The sequence below is a fragment of the Sphaeramia orbicularis genome, chromosome 12 (assembly GCF_902148855.1).
Source record: "Sphaeramia orbicularis chromosome 12, fSphaOr1.1, whole genome shotgun sequence".
In the NCBI taxonomy this organism is placed as follows: Eukaryota; Metazoa; Chordata; class Actinopteri; order Kurtiformes; family Apogonidae; genus Sphaeramia; species Sphaeramia orbicularis.
The window spans coordinates 26,360,363-26,385,427 of NC_043968.1; the positions used below are offsets into that span (position 1 = coordinate 26,360,363).

General features: G+C 36.8%; 3 protein-coding genes across 3 annotated transcripts in view; 2 read left to right on the forward strand and 1 right to left on the reverse strand.

The window, feature by feature from the left end:
• utp20 (UTP20 small subunit processome component) overlaps positions 1–2,438 on the reverse strand; it is a 30,678-nt gene extending 28,240 nt beyond the window's left edge. Inside the window, exons 1-5 of the mRNA XM_030148743.1 lie at positions 2,247–2,438; positions 1,949–2,029; positions 1,784–1,850; positions 1,563–1,695; positions 33–221 (exon numbers count right to left, since the gene is read on the reverse strand). Coding sequence (XP_030004603.1) covers positions 33–221; positions 1,563–1,695; positions 1,784–1,850; positions 1,949–2,029; positions 2,247–2,297 — 521 coding nt within the window. The 5' untranslated portion in view covers positions 2,298–2,438. The remainder of the gene's footprint in view (positions 1–32; positions 222–1,562; positions 1,696–1,783; positions 1,851–1,948; positions 2,030–2,246) is intronic.
• Positions 2,439–3,474: 1,036 nt separating this feature from the next.
• Positions 3,475–12,686, forward strand: slc5a8 (solute carrier family 5 member 8). The gene is made up of 17 exons (XM_030149806.1): positions 3,475–3,857; positions 5,303–5,422; positions 6,007–6,072; positions 6,164–6,215; positions 6,331–6,398; positions 6,564–6,602; positions 7,710–7,825; positions 8,243–8,383; positions 8,533–8,662; positions 8,845–8,933; positions 9,219–9,328; positions 9,412–9,479; positions 11,638–11,724; positions 11,807–12,015; positions 12,144–12,247; positions 12,338–12,426; positions 12,510–12,686. The coding sequence occupies exons 1-17, from the start codon at positions 3,624–3,626 to the stop codon at positions 12,627–12,629; spliced, it is 1,842 nt and encodes a 613-aa protein (XP_030005666.1). The 5' UTR covers positions 3,475–3,623; the 3' UTR covers positions 12,630–12,686.
• A 925-nt stretch (positions 12,687–13,611) lies between these two features.
• Positions 13,612–24,960, forward strand: LOC115430567 (sodium-coupled monocarboxylate transporter 1-like). Its single transcript, XM_030150652.1, has 16 exons — positions 13,612–13,845; positions 14,208–14,327; positions 19,223–19,288; positions 19,401–19,452; positions 19,568–19,635; positions 19,722–19,760; positions 20,882–20,997; positions 21,167–21,307; positions 21,685–21,814; positions 22,112–22,200; positions 22,373–22,482; positions 22,596–22,663; positions 22,806–22,892; positions 23,150–23,367; positions 24,536–24,639; positions 24,753–24,960. The coding sequence occupies exons 1-16, from the start codon at positions 13,612–13,614 to the stop codon at positions 24,890–24,892; spliced, it is 1,782 nt and encodes a 593-aa protein (XP_030006512.1). The 3' UTR covers positions 24,893–24,960.
• The last annotated feature ends 105 nt before the right edge of the window (positions 24,961–25,065 follow it).

Below are 25,065 nucleotides of genomic sequence, written 5' to 3' on the forward strand. Positions count from 1 at the left end.
TGGCAGAAATTAAATCTGTCTTAATTTCCTACCTGTAGATGTTGACCATGTCCTTCAACATGAGCCTCCATAGGTACTTGAAGAGGTAAGACAGGCAGGTGAAAGCCCACTCCAGGACCTCTGTGTCCTTAGTGTCAAGTAAAGAGGTGATGAGGATGAAGAAGTCGGGGAAGTGGGGGTAGAAGTCAGTCTGCAGGTCTCTGGCAAGCTGCACTACCAGACTGAAGAGAGAAAAGAAGGAAAAACAAAGAATGAACTCAAGAGTCACACCGAAACAACAACTATGGCATCATTTAGAAATTCAACCAACAAACACAACCAGAGGTGGAATGAACTTTACTTAAGTACAAGTCAAAGGTGCTTGTGCTTTTGGATTTTCTGGAAGAAGCACTGTCACAAAAGTGAAAAAAAAAGATCTGTTTTCTGGACATTCCAGCATTTTATGATCTAATAGAATATAATAAATAACAGTATGTAAAATAGATCACATAAGCTCAAAGTTAAACATATCTAATAAAGATATGGAGACAGGGATCATCTGACTGCACAGTCACTACTGTAACTTTTCATAAGTTAAGAATTAAGAATCTTTACTCGTCAGTATATTTTACATGTGGACATGCAACACCCTCTGCATTTAACTCATCACTAGATGAAGATGCAGGAACACACCACACACACTACAGACTAGGAGTTGAATGCAAAGGGAGGGGGTTAAGTGCCATACTCAAGGGCACATCAGCTGATCTGGGGAATCAAAACACTGACCCATGTCACAAGTTGCTTCCCCTACTTTCTATGGCACAGCTGCCCCAATATATACCCAAGGGTCTGGCTGCATGTCAATTACCCCCTATATGGGGTCTGAGCAAACAGGGCAGTCGTCTTTAAGAACATTTTACAGGTAATATATTGACATAACTACAGAACATTTACAGGGTGTCTGCTTTTTATCTACATAAAAATTCCAGACTTTTTCAAAACTGCCCCCCCCCCCAAAAAGACCTTAACTTGATGCACTTTTATACGTGCGTGCCTACTTTTTTTGGTTGAGATTGTACCTGTTGTGTGTAGTAGAAAAGTTCATTTTAATAAATGTATGAACGAATGAATGCATAATTCACAGTAAATTATGTTTTATATTTTACTGACAGAAACATTTTCAGAATATATGAAAATCACAAAAGTGCATTAATATCACACAAACAAGTTTCACTAGCATCATTCCAGTGCTGACCAGGTAGGGAAATCATATCCAGTTTTTATATGTTTTCCTCGTGTATTTCTTGTCTTAGAAGATTATGTGCCTTTGAGCATACTCTAAAATTCAGCTATGAGAGAAACTTTTTTCCATACTTTATTTAGACTTTCACACAAAATTCCAAACTTTTCAAGGTCTGGAAAACATTGTTTCAAAATTCCATACTTTTTAAGACTTTCAAGACCTGCACAAGCACCCTGATTTCCTTGTACTATTTTCACAGTGGAGTAGAAGTACTTTTACTTGAGTATGTATGTAAATATTTCTCCCAACACTGCACACTAAAACAGAGTGAACTTACTCCAACAGTGGCTGGTAGGCCAGACTGTTTTTCACAGCTAGGTGTGTTTTCAGGCTCTGCACTATGGTCTTCTGATGGAAAACCAGCATGTTGAAGGACTGGCTCTTGTTGGAAACCTCTTTCAAAAATGTTGCTGCAAACAGAGAGGGGGACGAATCAGAGGGAATGAAACACTTTGCCAAGTTGTATGAAAACATGTGTCTTTTGTATGTTGTACGTACTAAAATGTTCTGTTAAATTGAGGTCTCTCCATTTTGTCAGTCCTTCAGAAAAGTAGGTTTCTACTTCCTGCGTTGAGAGCAAAGACAGCATTACTACACAGAGACAAAAACAAAAACACCACTTGTGAAAGGATGAGAGAGGGGGTTATTCCTGGTTGTTCGTACCTCTGCATAAGACCCAGTTCTGTCTATGCGATGGATCACATCGATGTTTACATTGGCAAGTCTCTCAGAAAACGTGAGAAACTGAAAAAAAAAACAAGCATTACAGTTTTTAAACTGCCACAGTTGGAAGACAAGGCACTAATCTTAAATACAGTGAGTAATAATGAACCCAGTACAAATATATCATAACTAGTATCTGGACTATGATCACTGTATTTCCATTGCCTGCTAAATAAGCCCATAGAGCTTTTTCTCTGCTTGCACCATGCTGTATTAACGTTATGGATGCGCCTCTCACCCTGTAGGTGTTCTCAGATTTATGATACGAAGACTTGGATTTAATCTTCATTTTCGCCTCCTTCACCGACCAAACACGAGAGAACCGATACAAAGATGTGCGCCTGTTTTAAAACTTTTCATTAAAATTACAATTTGATTTGCCTCCTAGACCGTACAACTGTTTACACACACACGCCGACATCAGGGCGCAGACATGATGAACAAAGCATTATGGGAAATGATCAGTCCGCATGGTTGCAGAGGAGGCAAGAGAGTAACCTCACCTATACTTCCGGTTTCGTCTGCGCGAACAAAGAGTACACATGAACATTTAGAAGTAAATTTCTTCCTTTTTTTTAAAGAAAATGATCCGTAACCATTAAAAGCAAAAGAAATATAAGAAACTATTGTATTTTTTTGCATGCCAATTTAACTGAATGTCTACGAAGGAGATTTAAAAAAATGTAATCTAATCTAGGGAGCTTCGTTTTGATCAACTTGTGACTACCAGATACATTTGTCAGTTTTTAAGTTATTCGTGGCGTTTTATTAATCCATGCCCTTTTTAGATGTGGTTTCTACTTTAAATATTTTTATTAATCTGTGGCCACGTTTTCTTATTACACATTCGTCCCTTGTCTGACTTAAGTTAAAATGAGCCTCAGTATGTTTAACTTCATGTCCACTAGGGGGCTTCACTCGTTGACAGTTAAAAGTAAGCCAACACTGCCATTAAAGGGTCGTTCATTTTAGTATCAGAGCCACAATTTGGCCATTCTATTGTTTTGTAAGAACAGAAGTCCTGTTGAGACTCAGATTTAAGCCTGCATCTAATAATTTTGATGAAGATCTTTTTTTTTTTTTTCTTTTGGCAGCATATGCATCTTAGACCCATGATAAAATAACACATCTTTTTCTCATTTTGAAATGATTAAACTGGAAAAACAGAACTAATCAATACGATATATATAAGCAACATACATGTTTCATTAGCTGTTTCTTCCAGATTACCTGTATCTGGTTCTTTCTTTTCCACAATAAAATGTTTCAACATATTGCAAGACTCAGTATTTTCCAAGTATTCTGTTTTTGGTTTGTGGAGTCCAGTGGCTGTTACCCTGTGGTCAGGTGAACAATACACTGGTGTAGCCTCTTGACTCCACATGTACCTGCCTGGAATGCACTCACACACACACACACATACACATACCCACACACACACACACACACACACACACACACCTCCTTTCAACTCAGCGATGAGCGAGATGATGATGATGATGGTGCCAGACTATTTATTCATTCGGGACCACTCTGAGTTCAACACACATGGGACAGTTTGATTACTTTTCTGAGGAGTTTCTTGGTTGTATTTTTTAGTTTTGCTTTGCCCAAAATGTCAGGGGGCTCTCCAGTAACTGGCTCCTTTGCGATGGGTGACTATGTGGTGTTTGCTCTCATGCTGGTGATGTCTGCTGCCGTTGGGATCTACTATGCCTGGGTGGACAGGGACCAGAGAAGCTCTGCAGACTTCCTAATGGGGGGACGGAGACTGACAGCCCTGCCTGTCTCCCTGTCTCTGACTGCCAGCTTCATGTCTGCCATCACAGTTTTATCCAATCCAGCTGAGGTACGGTCACAGTAGGCTGACTTCATGCCTGATTCCTCATTGAAAGCTCTTCCTCGTAGAAAATAATTGTGTGACTCTTCAGTCTGCAGGATGATGTTTGTGAAAGACTGTTACACTACAGTAACAGTGTAGATATAGAAACAGAAGAGGAAGGCAGCAAAATATAAAGGACATCAGGGATGTTTTTCCCTTTTTTTCAAACAAAACACAAAGAAAAGTAGAGTCACAGTACAGAATAATCAATACGATGTGTTACCAATACACTTAAACCTCACAGCAAACCTGTAAAACATGTTGCATGCATACTTGCAATTTGATATGACAGTACATTACATACAAATTTTTTTATATATTTTTTTTAATACACAGACAAAATAATAACTACACATTGTGCTGAATAGAACAACTGTCGATAAAGTTTTCACATATGTCAGTGTGTACAGGCAACCAGAAGAGCAATGGACCAATGTGTGCTACAAGTGTGTTATAAAGTTACAACTGACTCTAATGCAGAGAACATACATTCAGTCTGATATGCTTGCTTAATATTTTGGCTACAAATGTAAGTATAACACAGATCAACTTTTTTTTAAAATAAATTATCTGCTTCAGAGATTAAATGTGCTAAATGTTATGTATTTTGATAAGATTAACTGGAAAACAAATGACAAAAGTGCTGGTTTGTAGATGTTTTCAAGGTATATGACAAAGTGTTATTACACATATTTGTTAATTTATGTACATTTATACAATAGATTTATAAATGTTCCGCTAGATAGATCCTGTAAAGTGAATGTATTGTAATGTGCAGGCAGTGTTTTGAAGTAGATCTGGTAGCTCTGAGACTAATATTCCTTTGGAGTAAAACCCATTCTCGTTAATTGTCGATTTTCACATTTTGACCCAAGACTGTATCTTGTAAACTTCAGTTAACCAGTATTAAGGACTGGATTTTTCTTCATCAGTGACTCACACATGGTAAAATTTCACTACTTTTATTCTGGAAGCATTTTCAGATTCACAAAAGGACTGCATAACTTTTGCGGGCAGGCACAAAACTGGCACAAACTGTAAACTTAAACATAGGATGTAATTCACAAGGGTAGAATTCATTCCAAACTAAAATGCTAGCAGACAGTGTCAACATTGCACCTGTGCCATTTGCATGGATGTAAACTAAGGAATAACTATACACTGTGCACAAAGCAACCCTTTTCTGAGCAGATAAGCATAAATTGCTACATGCAGTTTGAAGTCTGTTTACATTGTGGTGGATCAGTCTGTGGCTGAAATACAGAAACACCTAAAAACCAGACATTGCAATGCACAACAAGGGAAAATTGTGCTTATACGTACTGTAAGACATGCCCAGGATGATGAGGACAAGGATTTGACGTTTTTGCAACCTGAACAGTAATGTTATTCATATCATACCTGTTTTGTAGGTGTACCGCTATGGAGCCAGCATTGGATTTTTTGCCATCTCCTATGTACTGACCATGATAGTCACATCAGAGATCTTTCTGCCAGTCTTCTACAGACTTGCCATCACCAGCACATATGAGGTGAGATCAGAGCTTCTGTTCTAAGATGCTGAATATTATACTGTAACATACAACATAAGCATTACAATCTAATGAGACTGCTATAGTCTCTTCATAACAAAAAAAACTGCATCTTTGCACATAAAGTTGGAGTAATTTTGTCTTCAGACACATTCCTCTTTTTATTCCTGTTTACACACCAGTAATCACCTATGACCTGTCATGATTACATGCTGTGTCCCAGTTACACTTTATCTATCAAGAATGAATTGCAATATCAGAATCATTTCACAAGAAGAGGTAAAAAATATTTTATGTGTATGCTTTGTGTAATTGTATGTCAAACAAAGGTTCTGCGGCTGCATGTACCCAAAGCAATGGCACAGAAATGTAAACTTAAAGGAAAAAAGGTATTGACCTCTGTTCTTTAGAAATCTTGTTTTCAAAGCAAAGGACAGAGAATAGTTTTGCACCGGTGAATTCTGACTTCTCAGTTCTCAACTTTTGACATGACTACCATATAAAAGGATGTTTTGAGCTTAGACAAACTCTCATTGTGCCCTTTTGTGTCTTTTCTTTTCTCTCCATGTCATGCCTTTATCAAGTATCTGGAGTTGCGTTTTAACAGAGCCACTCGTCTGCTGGGAACTATGCTCTTCATTGTTCAAACAGTGCGTAATAAACCAGTCAGCACATAACAACAGGGCTTTGGCTCCAGTGGGTCAAACCTCTAATGGGTCATTTATGTCATTACTGTTACAGATCCTCTACACTGGAATCGTCATTTATGCTCCAGCTCTTGCTTTAAACCAAGGTACATTAGTTCAAGACCACAGTGTTCAGATATCATTTGAACCTGGAGACACTTGAGCTGTTTGTTGACTGACCTGTGATTCAAAGGCTCCTTCTTTTTCTTTTTTTCTTTTTAGTGACTGGTATGGATCTGTGGGGTGCATTAATATCCACAGGTGTGGTTTGCACCTTTTACTGCACGTTGGTATGTGAGAAAAACCACTATGACACATTAACCAGTGTTCAACTGCAGGTCATACCCATTAGGTCACTGCACTGACTTTGGCCAAAATATCTAAACAAAGTAACAGAATGTTCATGACCTCAATGTTTGAGCACTTGTATTGTTTTCTGGTCTCTATTGTTACAGGGTGGTCTGAAGGCGGTGGTGTGGACAGATGTATTTCAGGTAGGGTGGTTTTACTGGTGCTAAATGGTCAGGGCTGAATTTTAAAATCAGGGATTACTGTGCATGTGTCATATCTTTTAGTGTTTTACTGTTTGCCAGTACGTGACACACAGAAGGTGTAGTTCACCACAGTAGAAAAAAAACAAGAAAAAAAACAACAGGAAAAAGCCTCAATACAGTAGTTTGTTTTCACCCAGAACAATGGCATTACAGTCTAATCTTTTAAAATAATGCATTATATGCCTCACTCATTCACATGTACTGGTCCTGTACTGGTCTGGGCAAATACTGGACAAAGGTTTTCCATACCATATCCAAGATCCTAAATAGTCGTTTGGATCCCAACTCTCTGGTTGCTCTGTTTGGGGTCACTGATGATCAGGTGACTTTACCATCATTTAAGAGATAGGCTCTGTCCTTTTGTTCCCTGCTGGCGAGGTATGCTGTCCTACTCAAATGGAGAGACTCTGCCCTTCCTACTCATACACAGTCCCTCCATGACCTTATGTCCTCTTTAAAACTGAAAAAAAAAAAAACTCACTTCAGTGTACAACTGCAAAGTTTTATAGTATACGGGACCCTTTTTTTTTTTAACACATTCCAAAATCCTTAGCATAACCTGATTTATGCACCTGTTTTTTGTCAACTAGCACAACTACATCATGACAGGTGACGGAGTGTGTTGGGCTTGTGACAGTGAACTATGTGGGGATAAACGGGATTACTTTGATGGGATTATTTTTTATTTTGTTCCGGGGTTCTTTAGATTTTTTCCTTTTTCCCCCCTCTTTTCTACAATGTACAGTTCTAATCCAATCCAACTTTATTTGTAAAGCACTTTAAAACGACCACAGTGGACCAAAGTGCTGTAAAGAAAAATAAATAAAAACCAAAATAACAGGGTAAAATACAAGAATAGATTAAAAATAAAAATACAGTAGAATACAGTTCTCTATTGTTTGTTTTCACAATTTTTTGAATTATTTGTAAGAAAAACTTAATAAAAGGACAATGTTTAAAAAAAAAAAAGCATTGTATTACCATATCTGGAGAGAAGATCATAAACAGGGTAGATTTATTGATAAATAATTCTTAATTTCTCCATAGGTTGGTGTCATGCTTGCAGGCTTCCTTGCTGTCATCATCAGATCTGTGGTGCTACAAGGTGGAGTCATTGCTATAATTTCGGATTCTCAGCAAGGTGGCAGACTCAACTTCTGGGAGTGAGTAAAATTAATAGCATGACTGGCACTACACTAACATGCTAGATGTATATTATATGTCAGTTTTTTCAAACTCCTTTTAAGATAAGATAAGATGAGATGAGATGAGATGAGATGAGATTTTATTTATCCCACCATGGGGAAATTTCACAGTTAACAGCAGCAACATACAACAAGCAATCGCAGAGACAAATGACAGATAGAAAAACCACATGAGTTCAAATGAAAAATATAAAGAGATAAACAAAACATTTGGTATTTATATAAATGTTTATATAAATTAAGAATTTGAATTAAAAATTAAATATTATGTACATATTTACATCATTATGGCTGCACATGTACATGGTGTGATATGGAGGGTGTTTTAACATTAAGGTTAGAAGTTAAAACGGTCATGTTGCTCTGTTTCTTCAGTTTTGACATAAACCCTCTGAGGAGACACACTTTTTGGACCATTACAATCGGAGGAACATTTATCTGGATCAGCATCTATGGAATCAACCAGGCCCAGGTTCAGAGATACATCTCCTGCAAAAGCATCGGCCAAGCCAGACTGTTAGTCCTGCTTGAGTTTTGGACACATTTACTGCGATACACAGCATATTTATAATTGTCATAAATTATACTAAAAACTTGCCATTGAATGAGTGGTTTGCTATTGATTAAATGTTCATGTTTCTTTCTTTCTTATCTTTCTTTTTCAGATCTCTGTACATCAACCTTTTAGGCCTGTGCTCCATCTTGTTGTGCTCTGTTTTTGCAGGACTGTGTCTCTACTCAGTCTATAAGAGCTGTGACCCGTGGACTGCTGGGCTGATCTCTGCCCCTGATCAGGTTTGATTTATGAGAAAAGAGCAAACCCTTTACACCAGAGGGAACATTAAAAAGAAAAAGAATTTATGATCTGACTTCCTGTGTCCATCTCTGGACAGTCGGCCTTATGACAGACAGTAGTTCTTTTAGGCTCACTCTGAGCCTCATGGTCATGGAAATATAATGTCACTCTGCTTTTGCAGCTGATGCCTTATTTGGTGATGGACATTTTGGGAAACTATCCTGGCCTTCCTGGACTGTTCGTTTCAGCAGCATACAGCGGATCTCTGAGGTTAACATGAAACATTTAAAGTTTATTTTACATCCAACACACACTTAAACTGCACAGAAACTATGTTCTCTGAGTTGTGATGATTGAATGTTTAGCAGATTATATTCTCAGGAGTTTATATTGGATCTGCTTCATTCACTTATTTACTTAAAATCTTAAATAATTCAATCAGCACAGATGACAATATTTCTTACACAAAGTTGAAAATTGACAATATACCAATTTATTTTTTGCTCAACGGATATTGTGTATCTAAAATCTGCATTTTCTCTTATATCTCTCCAGCACAGTGTCTTCCAGCATCAATGCACTTGCTGCAGTCACAGTAGAGGATCTGATCAAACCCTATACTCAGATTTCTGACAGAAGCCTGTCTCGGATTTCCAAAGGACTGAGTGAGCAGACAGGTTTAATGTTCTGTACACAACCTGATGGAAGCAACTGAAATCTTCCTTTTCTCACCCTGTGTTGTTTGCAGGTTTGCTATATGGGATGCTGTGCATTGGAATGGCCGGGCTGGCCTCAGTCATGGGAGGGATCTTACAGGTAGACTTTACCTTCAAGTGTAAAACTCATCCATTCTGAGCAAAAAATAACTTTCAGTTAGATTTTATTGCAGAAGCTTATTATGTCTGCTAAGGAGGTTATCTAACCACCCCTGTCTGTCTGTCTGGATTGTAAATACTACTGAAGCTATTTTTCTGAAACTTGGTGGACGGTGATAAACATTTTTCTGTGAGCGGGTGTAGAATGACACTGATGAGACCCTGTAGATCGATCACACAGGAAACATTTATCGGAACAAGCTCATGAACAAAGATTGCTCACTATAGAAGACTAATGAATCCACTTCTGATGAACAAAGTACCACTATTCATTGTACTATAAATACTGTAATACTGTGAATATACCTTTGCATCACTGGACAGTATGCCTGTCCTTGGGAAAATATTATGCACATATGCACATTCCTAAAGAAGGATATAGTTTTAAATGGCTTATATATCTGCTACCCTAGGTAGCTTTCAGGTAGCGTTTTCCTTTAAATTTCTCTAACAGAAGGGCAGGATATAGGCCAAGGGCAGTCCCCATACATTTTGAGCCAATGATTACCTAATGTTTATGATGAGTCTTATGGTTCAGCAGAGTAGATTTCTTACCTGTGATGGGAGAGATTGGTTACATTGTGTGGTGAGATATTTTCACATGTGGTTTTGATGAAATAAAGAAGAAAACAGATAAACGCATGTGTGTTTGGTCCATGGTTCAGCTGGTTTCAGGTTGGTTCAGTCAGATGGTTACCATGGTTCAGACAGACTATAGAGCTGACGTAAATGGGCTCCACCTGCTGCAACTTCTCAAAGTGTCACTTGTTTCACAAAAGGATCATCTTGTTAATGGTAGATCTAATGCTAAATCAGGTGGCATCATAATTTGCTAGTCTATGTAAAAGATGTTAAAGTTCACCACAGAGGTCATCCGATTGCTACGGAACCAACAGTTTTATTTGGAGGAATGAGCCACTTCCACCATAGGACAACGTTCAAACTGATCAGCCTCTGGTTGCTCTTTGAAGACCCCAACGGTGTGATGTGGTTACAATTAAAGACTGGAGTCTTAAATCTTTAGTCAGAAAATCATTGGTGAATCTGACTGTTTATATGGTTACAAAGATGTCATTTGTCAGTTGGTGCCTCTGTTCTTTTTTAAATTAACTCAATAGGTTGCTCCTAAATTTTAGTCAAGGGTTCTGGAATCTTAAAAAGGAAATTGGAAAACTCTTCCAGGTTTCACTCCTTTAAATAGATCTGCTCTAAAATGTAAGGGTGTGTCCTCATCTCTTAATTTTGCACTAAGTTTCTTGAAAGCCCTTGTAGTACATTTTACCTAGTCCTGCTGACAGATGAACAGATACACTGGAGAAGAGTGGACTCTGAGTGTCCTCATACTGCAGTATAGGATTAAATAAGTTTTGCAGACTTCATGTGGAGAGTTTGGTTTATTATCCCGCCCCCCAAAGGGAAGGCAAGGTGTATTGTTTTTTGTTCCATTTGTTTGTTTGATCCTTTGTTTTTTAACACTTTAGCGGAAAAACTATTGCTTCAGTTCATACTAAATTGGGTTTATTTATTGTCAGTGACCCAGAAAATATCTTATTATATTTTGGGAACAGTAGGTCAAAGTTTAAATTTTATATGAATTTTTTAAATCCCCCCCCCCCATTTACTTATAATGGGTGGAATCTCAAATGTCTGTAGCAGCAAAACTTTTGGTTGAATTCATACCAAATTGGGTTTATAGATTGCCAGTGACCCTGAATAGATATGGTTACATTTTGGGAAAAGGAGGTCAAATTTGAAATGTTTCATGAATTTTTAAAAAAAAATTTTAAAAACATCTTTTTAATGTTTTTACAGACATTTGAAATTTCACCCATTTACTTCTAATGGGTGCCCATTAGAAGTAAAAGGGAGAAATTTCAAATGTCTATAAAAACATCAATTTTGTTTCAATTTACTTCAAATTTGACACATATAGAGGCAATTCATATGCTGACATCAGCACACACAGACATGATGACACCAGCTGGATCCATGCCAAAATAAGCTACAGTACATGTAAGGAGTCGAGGTTTGTTGTTCTTGCCACCACTTGTTAAAACAATCTTTGCCTATTATAATCAGATGTGTGTTTGTGTGTACAGGCAGTCATCAGTATCTTCGGGGTCATTGGGGGTCCTTTACTTGGCCTGTTCACACTGGGAATCCTCTGTCCATTTGCTAACTCTAAAGTAAGTATGTCCTGTTTCTGTTTCCTGTTTCAACTTGATCCTCTAAAGGGACTTCTCAGCATTTTGATTAAATATCTTCTAGGGAGCTCTGGTTGGTGTCATGTCAGGGTTGATCGTGTCTCTCTGGGTGGGCATTGGCGCCCATATTTACCCTGCTCCACCTGAGATGAGGCGGCCGTTGTCTCTGATCACTGCAGGCTGTAACTTCACCACAGTCAACTGGACCTCTACTGCTCTGACATCGGGGCAGAGCTTCATTACCACAGCTCCAGGACTGAATATGGACAGCAGGTAAAACTGGAACTGGTCGTGAAAACACTTCCCTGCAAAATCATAAAGATAAATAAATAAAAAATGGAGATGTCTGTTTGCTGCCTTGTTATAGATGTCATTGTGCATATATCATTTTCTACCACCAGGTCTGTTCTGGAAGATAACTGGTACTCTTTGTCCTACATGTACTTCAGTCCCATTGGAACCATAATCACTGTCACTGTAGGGCTGATAGTCAGTCTGCTCTCAGGTAAAGGACACATTTGCTGTTGTAAACGATATATTGTATAAAAATGAAGTGATATTTCCTTGCAGTTCTTTTGTGTTTGCAATACTTCAGGAGGTTGGAAGATAAAGGTGGAATCAAGGCTTATTTTAAGGAAAGAAGACACATATCTTTTTCATCTATACACATTTCTCAAACACAGAGTAAGTCCTGCAGCACTGAAATAATATGAACACTGCAGAGTACGAAAGCTACTCACTTTTACTTTGTGTTCTTCCTTCTTGAGGTCCTGAGAAGAACTGGGGAGCTTGACCTCACAAAAGACAGACAACAGAAAGTTGGCAACACAAATCATGCTTTCTGCGATGTGGAGCTGGACTCAACAAAAACCACCATCCCTTCATGAAATACAACTTACGGAGTTCTAAATGTTTGTCATTTGTTATAAATAAAAATAAATGAAAAAATTATCTCCTTTTTTCTCGTGTTCTAAGACGGGAATATTTTACAAACGCTGAATTACATGCCAGTTAATAGACAGGTGACCCCTGACTTTGGGCAAGTACTACATCCTCCTGGATTGAGCAGTGTTGAGTGCTCCCCAAAGGACAAAAAGATACACCCCTGCACCTTCTACTCAAATAAGCTTTCTCCAGAATAGTGTAACTATTATGTGAGAAACTGTGAGGACGTTTTGTACTTCTGCCCACCTCATATTGCCTGATCATATTTTAGGACATTAACCTGACCTTGACCTGTTTGCCTTAGAGTATTTCTGCTTTTTAATTTCAACCTGATATGTTACAACAAATCTATTTGTAGCACAAAGACAGACAGACAGACAGACAGACAGACAGACAGACAGACAGACAGACAGACAGACAGACAGACAGACAGACAGACAGACAGACAGACAGATAGATAGATAGATAGATAGATAGATAGATAGATAGATAGATAGATAGATAGATAGATAGATAGATAGATAGATAGATAGATAGATAGATAGATGGGGGGGGTACTTTAAGAGATTGTTTCCTTTTCTTGTCTCTTCATAACTGAATAACTGAGAGGATCTTCAATGAGCACTTGGTAAGTGAAATTTATGCAAAGTTTTTACACTTTTTATACTGTGTGCCCTACTGCTAACCCTTGAAGTGAACTGTGAGTACATTTTGTGCTTTGATGAACTGTGTGTGGTTAAATTGAGTCATTACTTAGTTACTTAGTATAGTCCTTATGTGAATGATTGATTTACTGGTTGATTTTTAACATGATCAAGTGGACATGTCTTGGTGGTTTATGATATTATGAAGCACTGGAAGCAATTAGTCTGAACCTGTTATTTATGCCTCACGTTCACAAAGATTGTTGGGTTCTACTCCAACATGGCATCTGATTTTCCAGTGACTGGTTCCTTGGTGATAGCAGACTATGTGGTGCTTTCTCTCACACTGGTGGTGTCTGTTGGCATTGGAGTCTTCCACGGCTGGGTCAGCAGGAAGAAAGAAAGCTCCAGGGACTTTCTTACAGGAGGACAGAAGATGACGGCTATTCCTATGTCGTTGTCTCTGACCGCCACCTTCATGTCATCCATCACGGTGCTGTCCCAACCAGCTGAGGTGAAGTCACTGTAGAGGTTTTATTAACAATATTTGATCTCCCTTACTGAACATTTTCGAGGTAATTCTAGTTTGCAGATGTATTGTTTGATTGTTGTTGAAGCTAATTTTAGATGTGTCATTCAGATGTGCCCAGAGTCTCCATTATGTTTAAAACATGATATCTCAAGGCCTTGACTGTCTTGAAATATGGATTAACTGAGAAGTTTATGACGGCCAAACGTGCAGGTGCTATGAGCAGATGCATCAGACTGACCTTACAGCTCCTGTGTTTCTTGATTGTGCTACTTAGATTCTGATGTCCTTCTGGTATAAAAGTTTACATTTCCTTTTGTTTGCTTATTGTTTAACTACATGTGTAGGTATACTGCTTTGGAGCCATCATTGCACTTTTCGGTATAGCCTATACGGTGTCTACAGTGCTCACATCAGAGATCTTTCTCCCAGTCTTCTATCGGCTGAACATCACCAGCACATATGAGGTTTGTATTTCAGAACTGGGCTGTACAAATCTTGAATCAATGGAAATGTAATCAGTGGTGATGCAAAGTTTTACCTATGCATACATTTTATTTATAGTCAGGGAGCCAAAGTCTCAAAAATGGGTTGAACCTGACATGGTCTGCCATACTTTTTATGACAGTAACCAACATCAGTCATTCAACAACAGCAAATACTGACACAATTCTGAGTGAATTACACTGCGTCATGTACAAGGCTCATCGCAAGAGGAATAAGTGACTCTCGGATCCTGTTTGATCTGCTTCATGGTAGACTGTATTTGTGCCCTGATGATAATAGCAAAAAAATCACACCATAATGCAGTGGTTCTCAACCTTTTTTGGCTCGTGACCTCATTTTAACAGCACAAATTTCTGGCAACCCCAGACATTCAAAACAGACATTTTTTTGCCAAAACTGATTTGTTTTTGATCATGTAATAGTTTGCTATACTATGTTGTAAATAAATGTTAATTTTAGACAACATTTAGGCTATATAATATATATAATTCACCTTTTTGGTGACTGCTTCTCAGTTTCTCTTGGAGATATCTTAGCTGCAACTTGTGACTGTGACTGTGTTGAAGCGGTGGTAACGCACATGGTCACATGATTGGGTCAATCAATATATTCCCTCTCAGATGTTAAATCCTGCATTTTATCTGAACTTAATTTTTACTGGGAAAAATGTGTGGTGATTTAATTATAATTAAATATATATTGAATCATTAAATAATATTTTTTATTAGTAATTTTTTTTTTATCAATTGCTAGAAATTTCAGGTGATCCCATTTGAATTTCAGGCGACCCCACATGGGGTCGCGACCCCAAGGTTGAAAAACACATTGTACCATTAAACAGAAAGTGACCAGTGCCAGAAGGCAAAAGAAAATGGAAGTACAAATTCAGTGAAATAAGAATCCATTTCCATAAATACAGTGTCAGCATTAACTCCTTGTAGACTATTGTTGTGTGGCTTCAGTAAATGTTTAGGAGGTGCTATTCAACACTTGTATATATTACCTGGTTATCTGTGATCCCTGACGTTTACCGATCAATTTCAACACCCTGCTTCTATAACGGTGGGGATTTTTTTGTTGTTTTTTTTGTTTTAGTTAAGATTTTATTAAGGAAGAAGGGCAGAAAATAGACACAGGTGTTGTAACTGACCATAAAACAATAGAATCACTTTACAATAATGGTTAATGTGATTGATTTTATTGATTTGACTGATTGACTGTTAGTGCCCTGTTCAGGGTCAGTCCAGGTGAAATCTTTGGAGGCCTCCATCTCTGATTTACTTCATACTTTCATAAAATGTTATTAGTCCTAGTAAACACCATATAAAACTTTAGCCATGTAACCGACAACTTATTAGTTCTTGATATTTTGTTATTGCGCAATATAAACGATGGATGAAAAAAAGACGCAAAGTTAATAAATCATTACTTTACAACTACTCTGATAGTTGAAAAGTAATGATAGATGCATGACATTTTCAGGAGGTGATCAAAGGTATAAGATATCTTCAACTTCTATAACAGAACATCCACAGTTACATATTTGCCAAGACTATAACAGTGTTATTAATTTCATGACATTCTGGTGTTTGTTTGTTTTTTTAATCATTTCTGTTTTGTTTGGAATGTTGACCGGAATAACTGATTAACAGCAGCATCAATAAAATAACTGACATACCTGAGATTGGAACATTTGTTTAGTTACTATTATGACAATTATGGCAATTATACCTAATGTAGACACTATATTCAAATGAATTCAAATTCAAATTATCTACATTTAATAGAATAGAATGGAATAGAATAGTAATATTAACAAACACCAGTGCTACAGAAAAAAGAATAGGGCAAATATAAAATTTCACCTCTTGGACTGCATATTGTGTTTACAGATTTAAACGTTTTCACAGTAAGGTTTTGTCCTGTTAGTACGTTAGTGGATCAAACAGCTCGTTGTTATTTGCTCAGTATGTATTTCTCACGTTAGTGTGGAGTGAGGATCTCTTTTGTTGGACATGGATCAACTACACTGAGAATCTGATCTCAGTGAAATTCATTTTTCAGTGCCGTTGAGCTGAAACTTGCCCCACCCCAACAGGTGCAGTAAAACTAACAGGAGATTCAACTGGATGTCAGTGAAGCACAACTATTCATGCCCACACAGTAAAACTTCAGATAAATAGGATACGACAGCAGGTTACATGCCAACGCAAAACAAAATATAAAACAAAGACATGCCATAGTTTTGCTAAATTGTGATAAGATATCTATCAAAGACGATATTTAACCCTTAAAGAAAGATATGTAAATGAAAGAAACTCTTAAAGTCTGAAAGTCTGAAAGTCTTAAATGAAAGATATAAGATAATGACAAACAATTGTTTTTGTGGTCACTTTCAAATGAATTTTTTTAAACATTCAACCTTTCCTAAGTGATTTGTCACCATTCATGGTAATAATATTCTTTGCATTTTTGGTGACAGTCAGGTATTTTCCTGCATTTAACTTATATGTCATGTAGATGTTTAAATTCAAAGCTTATTATATAAAAAAGAGAATACTGAAGAAAAATATATCATTAACTGATCATAAAAACAAGTAACAAACACTCCATGGGTTTAACAGATGAATCAGTGCTGCAGTGCTGCTTCCAAAAAAACACAATTGATGACAATGAAAAGCTGAAAAACTGAATTTTAGTTGTATTATTTATATGTATTGATAGGATTAGTGAATCAAAAGTTGCTAAACATTTTTCTTGCAGCTGTTCGGGTCTTTGAGGGTTGATCTCTATCATCTAATCAAATCATGTTACTGGAATGGTCAACTCATTTTATTGCAACTTTAAAGTACAGTAGATTTGACATCTACACTCAGCCACAGTATGTGTATAAAAGTTTGTGTTCATTCATCTGAACATAAGTAAGTACAGTTGCCCCAAAAAGCAATCTTTCCAGCATATTCACTAAGTAGGCTGAGTGCATGTGTGTGTGTTAGAGGGTGGTGGGGGGGCATCTTTTATTACAATGCTGTTTAACCCAGCCTGCCAGTCTTTTTTGCTGTCTTCTCAGGTGGTGAGGGTGAAGGTTTATCCACAGAGCAGTACCTGCAGTGTGCCACCTGCTTGAGGCAATAAAATAATGATGTAATAAAGTCATTTTGTTGTATTTCAATTTCTTGTGTGGAACGTTTCTATTGGAAGAACAGACTTATGTTGAAATTAAAAAGATGCCTAGGCCATGATTTTCAATAATGTGGACATTAACCATGTTAAATATCCAGTATGTCTTTCGGAATTTAGAGAGTAGCTTAAAATTTTATTGAGGTTCTGGGCCTGTATTGCCAACTAGTAGAGAAATCATCACAGATCCATTGATTTTGGTTGGATTTTTATAATTTTTTCTGTGGAATGAATATATTGTTTGGTGAAAAGAATGGCATATTGGCTGATGTCATAACTTGGGGGAATAGTTGATTGCCAATGAAGTAAAGTTGAAAATATTGGAAAAAAGTGAGAAAACACCTAATTTTTTTTTGCATTAAATTGAGCCAAAATCATACAGAAATGTGTTTTAAGAATTATTTTTTCATTGAAGGTTGTCACCATATGTGTTTTTTGCATCTGGAATGCATTTATTGACAGCTTTCCCAGCCCACTGAGGATTGAAGGAAAATTTTCATTTTTCAAAATTTTATATCAAAAAATGAGGGGTACAAACACTAATAAAGCCACAATTTTTTTTTGTGCAATATTTCCAGCAGAGCAGACCCTCCAATTATTGATCCTTAGGATCAAAATTAACAAAGAAAACACAAATAAAAAGTATGGCAGACCATGTCAGGTTCAACCCATTTTATTGAGCTTTTGATACTTTGGCTCCCTGACTATTATGATCCAATTTTAAACACAAATCCCAAAGGAAACAGTCATCGGGTGCTCCAGCAGCAAAATATTAGTTCCACCTGCTACATGTTCTGACCTGAAGAAGGAAAAACACCCAGGAGTGACCCCCCCTGCCCCACAAAAAGCCTTAATGCCCCATTTTGCAGCATTTTCTGCTTGCACTACGCTTCCAATTCTGCTACAAGTGTGCAACAAACACTTATATGAGAAAACGCATCCATATAAGAAGCAAAACAACTAAAATTGCAAACATACAATTCGAAAAACTTGTTGAACAATGGTCTACATGAAATGCATTTTGTTTTTGTTTTAAAAATCTATAATAATTTAAAAGAATATCTAAGACATTACATTGTTTCCTGTTTTCGCATTAATTGAAAAATGAGTAGACAGAGATTCACAAAGTACTAAAGATAGTAGCGATAAGTGTAAAATGTCACTCTGCTGTTGTCACTCAAATGGTGCATGTGTGTAACATTTTGTCACAAAAATATAACTTTCTAAAAGAGCTTGTTAAGTTTAACTGATGTCTGTGAATTTTGACTCAGTGTTTCTATATTGTGGAAATTGTGTTTTTGAGTTGTGATGACTTCAGCTGATGATATTAAGTGTGAGTATTTTGCAAAAGAGCACAATGTCATGTTGTGAGAGATTGTCTTTTGGTGGATGGCATTACAGTTTGATATGTTCAGTTAATAGAACCAGGGATATAGTGTTTAACCAACTGAAAATTTTTTTATCCATATCTATTAAATATTAACTGATTTAACTAATTTCACATTATCCTGATTGTCACTGCTTTTTTCTGTGTCTGCAAATACAACGCTGCTGCTTCTGAAACAAAAAGAGCAGGTAAACATTGAGGTTGACACTGCTTTAACAACAAAATGACAAGATATGGGTTAATTTGTCAAGCTCAAGCTAATATTTTTTCTTTTTCTTGTCTGCCAAGTATCTGGAGCTACGTTTTAACAGAGCTGCCCGTCTGGTGGGAACTGTGTTCTTCATGATTTACTATGTGAGTAAGAAACCACTCAGCTCATAATGACAGCTTTGGCATCTGTGGGTCAAAGGAAAATTCCACATATGAAAAGTATTTACACTTAAGTTATTTCTGTCTTTTGTCACAGATCCTTTACATTGGCATCATCATTTATAGTCCAGCTATAGTTATAAGCCAAGGTATGACAAACATCAGACCTTATATTTTATAATGTATGTCTAACTCTTACAGAAGGCCTTCTTAAGCTGTTTATTTATCACTGTGCTAACACAATAATCATCTCTCTCTCTTTAGTTTCTGATCTTGGTCTGTGGTGGGGGATTATTTCAACCGGGATTGTCTGTACCTTTTATTGCACACTGGTTCGTGAGTAATTAAATAACACTGTCATGGACGTCATACTGGCACCTGTACAAAATGTGTGTGTGTGTGGTTTACAATTTTACAGGGTGGACTGAAGGCTGTGGTTTGGACTGATGTATTCCAGGTAGGTTACTGAATGGAAAAATACATGGAGCAAGATATTGGTTGTGTTGTGTTAAGTTTGTTTACATTGAACAGGGTCACAGTGACCCACATTAACCCATAAAGACACAAACATCCACTGAAAACCAAAACCATCTACTGATCTAGACTGTTTAATACCAGTTGGTCCGCTAATCCTATTAATCCATGTCAATAATTGGTGTAAAATAAAGTTATTCATCTTTTCATGGTCATCAGATATGATCCATTTGGACATTTAGAGGCTCTGTAGTTACCGTGGAAACACCGTCATCTTCTACAACATTGATTCACCGGTAAAACCCACGGAGTTGGATTAACGACAGTGGATGGACACACTGGGTTTATGTTCAGTTAATGATATTTTTGCTGAAAAAGGTCACTTTATCTTCAGTTTTCTCTGTTTCTGATATAATAACCCTGAACTTTAATCTGAGCTTTTATAAACATCTACATGATCAGTGAATTAAATATAAGAAAATACCTGAGTTTCACTGGAAAAAGCATACTAAAGAGGATAATATTACAAGAAATGTTGATAAATCACTTAACAAAGGTTAAATGTAGAGAAAAATCATTTGGGAAGTGCCACAAAAGTAACACTGGGTCTTTATGGGTTAAAGACAAACTTGAACTCACTTTTTGTCAGACTGTTATTTCAGTTGGACTTAAGAGCTATATACTATTTTTACAGACTTACTGAAGCAACTTTTTGTAGATTTCCATCTTACTGCACTTTAAGTTCAATGACATTGAGGTAAAATATGTACATTATTTATCCATTATCTTATTCAATGCAGGTATTATCCTTAAAACAAATGTATTGTCGTCTGACTACGTTGTAAAAATTGGAAATAAATCTGGAGTCTTACTTCCTTACAGGTGTTTCCACATAGAGGGAATTTCATAGTCCAAAATAAAGATGCTTCAATAGACACAAGACTATTTAAAGTTTTAATAATACAGTATTAATTGTATCTTATTGAAAAAAAGTGTTAAAGTTAAATAAACTGGTACAGTTACTGTATAATGAAACCTAAATGAGGACTGGAACCAGGGGAGATGTGTTAACCAAACCAAATGGGTCTTTATTCTGTCCTTTAGATGGGCATAATGCTGGCAGGCTTCCTGTCCGTCATCATAAAGTCAGTGCTTGTACAAGGTGGAGTCAGTACTATTATTTCAGATGCACAGCAAGGAGGGAGACTCAACTTTTGGGAGTGAGTATAAGAGAAGATAAGAACCAAGTTTGTGGGGTTTTACTTATTGACAGGATTTGGTGGAATACATATAACCTTTGAGGATGTTAGGTAACTGTAACCATATAAATTGTCATTTTTACAATGATGAAAGGTTCTATTTGAAGTGGGAAATCTTATATTTCAACAGCTTCGACATGAACCCTGTGAGGAAATACACCTTTTGGACCCTAGTAGTTGGTGGCTCGTTTTTCTGGCTTGGTTCATTTGGTATCCACCAGGCCCAAGTTCAGAGATACGTCTCCTGCAAGACCATCACTCATGCTCGAGTGTGAGTCCAAGTTCACAAAGGACCACATTTATGTCAGATTAACCTATATGTCAATTTCAATATAGCAGAAATGTGACATTATTAAACTGCTCAACTACACTAATTTCGCTAGAACAAGTATGTTTTATCAGCTCCAAAATATGAGCAATCAGACATAGCTTTGTGTTTAAATAAGTCAGTATCATCTGCATATAATGTTAGTCAGTGCTGTCTATTCTCTTCTAGAACACAACAAGATGTTAAAGTTATTTCTACTCTAAAACTTGCAGCCACTTTTACCCCATCAAAAGCCTTTTTATGTTCTTAGGATCCTCTATCTATTTCTCAAACATTCATTTTCCCTTTAGTTGTAAAACTTTTTCCATGCTTTTTTTCAGAGCTTTGTACATCAGCCTTTTAGGTGTGTGTTCAATCCTGGCATGTGCAGTGTTTGCAGGAATGTGCCTGTACTCAATGTATAAGGACTGTGATCCATGGACAGCTGGATGGATCTCTGCCACCGATCAGGTACAGTGGACTCATTTACGGTAAAGCCAAGAGGTAAGGTGGTCACTGTCTAACACACAGCTCTCATGTGAGAGTAGATAGTTGTAGATGAAATGCATGTCCATCAGACTGGATTGTCAGTTGGCTGCCTAGATTAGATAAAATTTGAAAAACACCCTCAAGAAGGAAAATGTAAAGAACTGTTTAGCAGATGTTTTACCCAAATTCGTCTAATAAATGTCTCTGAAACATGTTTCTAGATTTCTATGTGGGTATATTCTGAGACTCTTCCTATCATCCTAACATTCTCCTCTACAGCTGATGCCATATTTGGTGATGGATGTTTTGATGGGCTGTCCTGGCCTTCCTGGACTATTTTTTGCAGCAGTATATAGCGGCAGTCTCAGGTTTATTCTCATAAAAATGATTTCACCTTTCACACTAAGCTTTTTCAGCGTCCATACCATACTTGGGCACTGTGTAGTACTTTTAAGGATAAAGAGATTTGAATTAAAGTTTTAAAACTTGTACAAGGTTTTTTCCAGTATTTTTTCATTATTTTCTTGTTATAAATCCTAGCACAGTATCAACTGGCATCAATGCAATGGCTGCAGTGACACTGGAGGATTTGATCAAACCATACACAAATATGTCAGAGAAACATCTCCACTGGGTCTCTAAAGGATTAAGTAAGCACATCGTCCTCATACACACAACTGTGTTGCCAAAATGTTCAAAAATGACCATTTTTGTCTTCGTTTACAAATCTCTGTCTCTGAACTAGTGTTGTTATTTTTTGCAGCTTTCTTCTATGGGGTTTTATGCACTTGCGTGGCTGCACTGGCCTCAGTCATGGGAGGGATAATGCAAGTACAGTCGATAAAATAATTAAAACAATATCAAAAGGAGGAATGATGTATTCACCGTATATATTGTGAAATCAGGGACATTTTAAACAACTTCTTCCTATTGGTTCTGAGCCAGAGCTTTAGACGTGTGTCTCTTTAAACAGGCATCTATGACTATGAGTGGGATTCTTTGCAGCCCTTTTCTTGGTGTTTTCCTACTGGGGTTCCTCTGTCCCTTTGCAAATTCCAAAGTAAGTCTGTTCTCATTTAACTAGTTTCTTCTTTTCTAGTACAGTCCTATTAAGTCATGTTGATATTACACAAGGCATGAATCCAGTATTGCAAACAAGTACCTCTGCTCATCTTGCATTGCTTGTACTAGTCATTTTGTCTTGTGAATTTAGTTATTTGATCAACTTGATAAATGATGTTATGAACACAGTTGCTGTAACCAAATGTATCGGTTTTTACTGTAATGGAGTTTTACCATATTGATATCTTCCTGTAGGGAGCTTTGTGTGGTCTTGCATCCGGGTTTGCTATGGGTTCATATATGGGCGCGTTATCCCTGTTATACCCTACTTCTCCTGAGGTGAACCGACGTCTACCTCTAAGCACTAAGGGCTGTAACTTCACCACTGAGACCTTGTTGAATTGGACCACCACTGCTCTGCCTACAGAGCTGAGCTACATCACCTCAGCTCCAGGACTGACCAGCGGTGTTGAGTATGCATGATAGCATCAGACACAAAAGACTAAAAAACACTTCAGCAAAACTGTATCAATGACTGAACCCTGAACCCTTAAACTTCTCCAAACTAATTCAAAACTATGTTGTGATGAAATTTAGACAATTAGCCTGATCTGTACAATAATTTATAGATATTATTTTACATGTAAATCTCTTACAGATATAGTATTTGTATAAAAGGGTCTGATCAAGTGGTGACATGTGAACACATTTGGTGTTCAACAGTCTCTGTCATGTAATCAGAGTAACTTAAATGCATGTATTATACATATTTGAGTAGGTATTTATTAGCACTTTAATATTATGCATAACAAAATTTGTGGAGATAAAATTTTTAGGTGAAAAATGTCAAATTACTGCTTGGTAACACAGACTTGAAGCGGACATCAAATTTTTAAGAAAGATATTGATATCAAGTAGGACAAAACGTTTTAGATATTATGTTCAACAATGCTGAAAATACATTTTGGAGTAAAATATTGAAAATTTTCTGTTTTATTGGCATGAGAATGTGGTAACGTGGACAGGTTGCCATAGTAACACGTGGACGACTCTTTACCATTGTATGTGTCACCCAAAATGTATCAAAAGATCATTCCTTTATGACAGTTTCACTCAAATATCTGAATTATAGGTAACTTGAAAATTAAAAATTGGTATTTTTGTGGTAACACATGGACAGGGCCTTTTAAACAACTCACAAATGTTCAAACTCATAAATATCAATAACATTCACAAAATAATGAAAATCTAATACTTGAAACTTAATCATCTATATAATCAACCGATCTAATAAATTTTAAAAGTTTTTAGAAATAATTTTTAGCGTCAAATTCAAGCTATGGCTATGGTGTAAAAAGTACAATTGCTAAAATAACTTGTAACTTCTTTTTCACTAGTGGTATTTTAAAAAATGATAACAGTCCCATAAAACAGAGATCTTTAGCTAAAAATGTAGCCCACTTGATAAATGATGTGTGCAAATTTACTTTTTCATGTTGATGTTCACTTTCGCTTGATCAGACCCAAAATCATTTATATGGCACATCTTATCTTCATGTCTGACCAATTTTACATGTTAATTTAGTTTTCATGTTACTTCTCAAGTTACTGTGATGCAACATGGTATTTTTTTGTCACTAGGAATCCTGTGGCAAATAATGGCTCCTGTCCTTCTTTCCTTTACTTCTGTCCAATTGGAGCTCTAACAACCTTCACTGTAGGAGTGGTAGTTAGTTTGTTAACAGGTAAATGAAAAATGCTTTTTCTTTGCTCTACATTTCTTGAGGTACTTATGAATAAAATAACTGGATAATAAATGACTCAATGGTTTTGACATGTTATTGTGCTTATGTTATAGGAGGCTACAGGAAAAAAACAGCAACTAACCTTATACTACTGAAGGAAGACACAACTCTCTATTATCTATTGAAGTACATCAAGAGCAAAGTAAGTGCTAACCAGTGCATGTGTAAGCTCTTAACTAATAAAACCACTTAATTTCTCTCCAGTCCTCCTTCTTGAGGTCATGATAAAAAAAAGAAAAAGGAAATCCGGTTATCACTGACACTGAGATGGACTTAATGATAGACCGCATTGTGAAAAAACTACAACCTTTGAACACATTACTTTGCTCAAATGAAATTTGTAATCACTGATGTTGCCTAATCTCT